The sequence below is a fragment of the Pteropus vampyrus genome, unplaced genomic scaffold (genome assembly GCF_000151845.1).
Source record: "Pteropus vampyrus isolate Shadow unplaced genomic scaffold, Pvam_2.0 Scaffold640, whole genome shotgun sequence".
Lineage (NCBI taxonomy): Eukaryota > Metazoa > Chordata > Mammalia > Chiroptera > Pteropodidae > Pteropus > Pteropus vampyrus.
Genome location: NW_011889421.1, coordinates 213594 through 215547, shown reverse-complemented (window position 1 = coordinate 215547; position 1954 = coordinate 213594). Strand labels below are relative to the sequence as shown.

The following is a 1954-nucleotide window of genomic DNA, read 5'->3' as shown; positions in this document are numbered from 1 at the left end:
CGCTGGCGATGCTTCTGCAACTCCAGCTCCCTTGCCTGACCGCTCCGCCCAGTACCCCACGTTCACCCGCCCCGACCCCTGCTCACCCATATTCCCGCTCTCCACCCCCGCTCCTCCCGCAGCCTCCCGTACCCACCCCCGTAACCAACCCCACCTCGTATCCTCCCCTGCTTTACCGCACCCCCGACCCCGCTTCGCTGTATCCTCCCGGCTCCCTCGTACGACCCCACGCTCACCAACCCACCTCGCGCTCCCCCGTATCCTCCTCGCTCCCCAGCACCCCAGTCCCCCAGCCCCGCCCCCCCGTTCCCGCGTATTCCTCCCTCGCTCGCCCGCCAGCTCATCCATCACCCCTTCTCACCCGCAGCTTGAGCACCCCCAGCACGCCGAGGACAGACACTGTAGACGTTGTTTTGGGAGCGTGGCCACTGAGACACGCGGGGCCGCTGTGACAGGGGCCGCTGGGAGCCCTCCAGGGCGCTCATCCTTACGGCCAGTCGACGGGCCCGCCTGGAGAGAGCTTCTCGGCAAAACCACAGGGAAAGAGGACAGTGGCATCAGAGGATCATGCTCCGGTCTTAGGAAAGTAAAGGCTGCCTCCCTCCCCCTGGGCTCGGTACTGTCTGATGTGTAGATGCTCAGAATGTATGAAGTACAGCCTTGCCCTCCTCTGAAGTCTCAAGGGCCCAAGACGCTCTCCTCCTCGTCCTCATTTCCAGACTATTCATCCCCCTTCCTTGTTCCCCACACCCAGGCCCACTCATCTAAAGCTCCTGGGTCTGAATACTCTGTGACACTCAGTTCCCCCTAACCAAGCCCCAAGCCACTCACCTTTCCTCTTTTGAATGACCCTTTTCACCAACAGCCCCAGAAGTGCCAAAAGGATGAGGCCCAGGATGATGGGGATCAGCATATGAAATCCTTGGTCTTCCATCTGGGACGCTGGGCCATGGTTGAAGCCTCTGAAGAGGGAAGGGGAGGGAGAGAGGAGGAAGAAGTCAGTAAAGAAGCACTCTTGAGTGGCTTTTTGGAGATGGCTCACAGTTTGTCCCTTGGTTAACAGAATTTCACCCTTCCCAACAAAGAGCCTTGTTTCTGGAGTCAGGAGATCTGGATTCAAATTCAGATTCAGCTTTTTACTGGCTGTCTAACTTCTCCTAACTGTCTCCTAACTTCTCTGAGCCTCATTTCTCTGGTAAATAAGTCTAGTGAAACCTACTTCACAGAACTGCTTAAAGATGAACCGAATAGTGAATAAGAAGAACCTCACGCACCTGGTCTAAGCAGTGGTCAATAAATGTCAGATGCCCTTCTAGCTCTCTGCACCTTGGTTTCCTCACAAGATTATTGCAAATATTAAGTGAGTTAGTTTCTTTTAACTGTGGAAAAGGGAATGTTTTTCTTACAGTGCTTCCTCTGCCTACAAGTCCTGTCTCCCATTTTCTACATATAGACATCTTACTTTCCATAAAGGGCCTGTGCATAAGTCCTCTTTTCTTTCCCAGTCTTGGTAAACCAGAATCAATTTTTTCTTTCTCTGTTCCCAGTTCTTGTGTTCTTACTGGGTACAGCTGTCGTCAAAGTTATATTTGCATTAGTTAGTAAGATAAGACCCAGACTGCATGTCTTCATTTTTCTTCATCTGTAGGATACAGCACAATGCCTGGTACGTAGTAAGAAAATGTTGATTGAATTGATTTGAATTCTCCACTAGTAGGCTGTTGTAATTTTCTGAACTAGGAATTAGGAATCCTGGTTCTATTTGGAACCATTTAGCTCTCATGGCCTCAGTTTCCTCATCTATAAAACCCAAATGATGTTGGAGGTCCCTCTCCTTACTAATTAATGTCTTTATCTTTGCTTAGGCAAAAGTAATTCCAATTATAGGTTTTCTTTGGAGCCTGCTCTAATGCTACCCCCTAGTGGTCCATCGAAGCACTTTTCTGGATTGTAC

The 1954-nt window shown here is 50.9% G+C and overlaps 1 protein-coding gene across 1 annotated transcript in view; it reads right to left on the bottom strand.

Annotated features, from left to right (window-relative positions):
* Positions 1–1954, bottom strand: part of FCMR (Fc fragment of IgM receptor) — a 14546-nt gene that overhangs the window by 2912 nt on the left and 9680 nt on the right. Inside the window, exons 5-6 of the mRNA XM_011385001.2 lie at positions 832–962; positions 352–520 (exon numbers count right to left, since the gene is read on the bottom strand). Coding sequence (XP_011383303.1) covers positions 352–520; positions 832–962 — 300 coding nt within the window. The remainder of the gene's footprint in view (positions 1–351; positions 521–831; positions 963–1954) is intronic.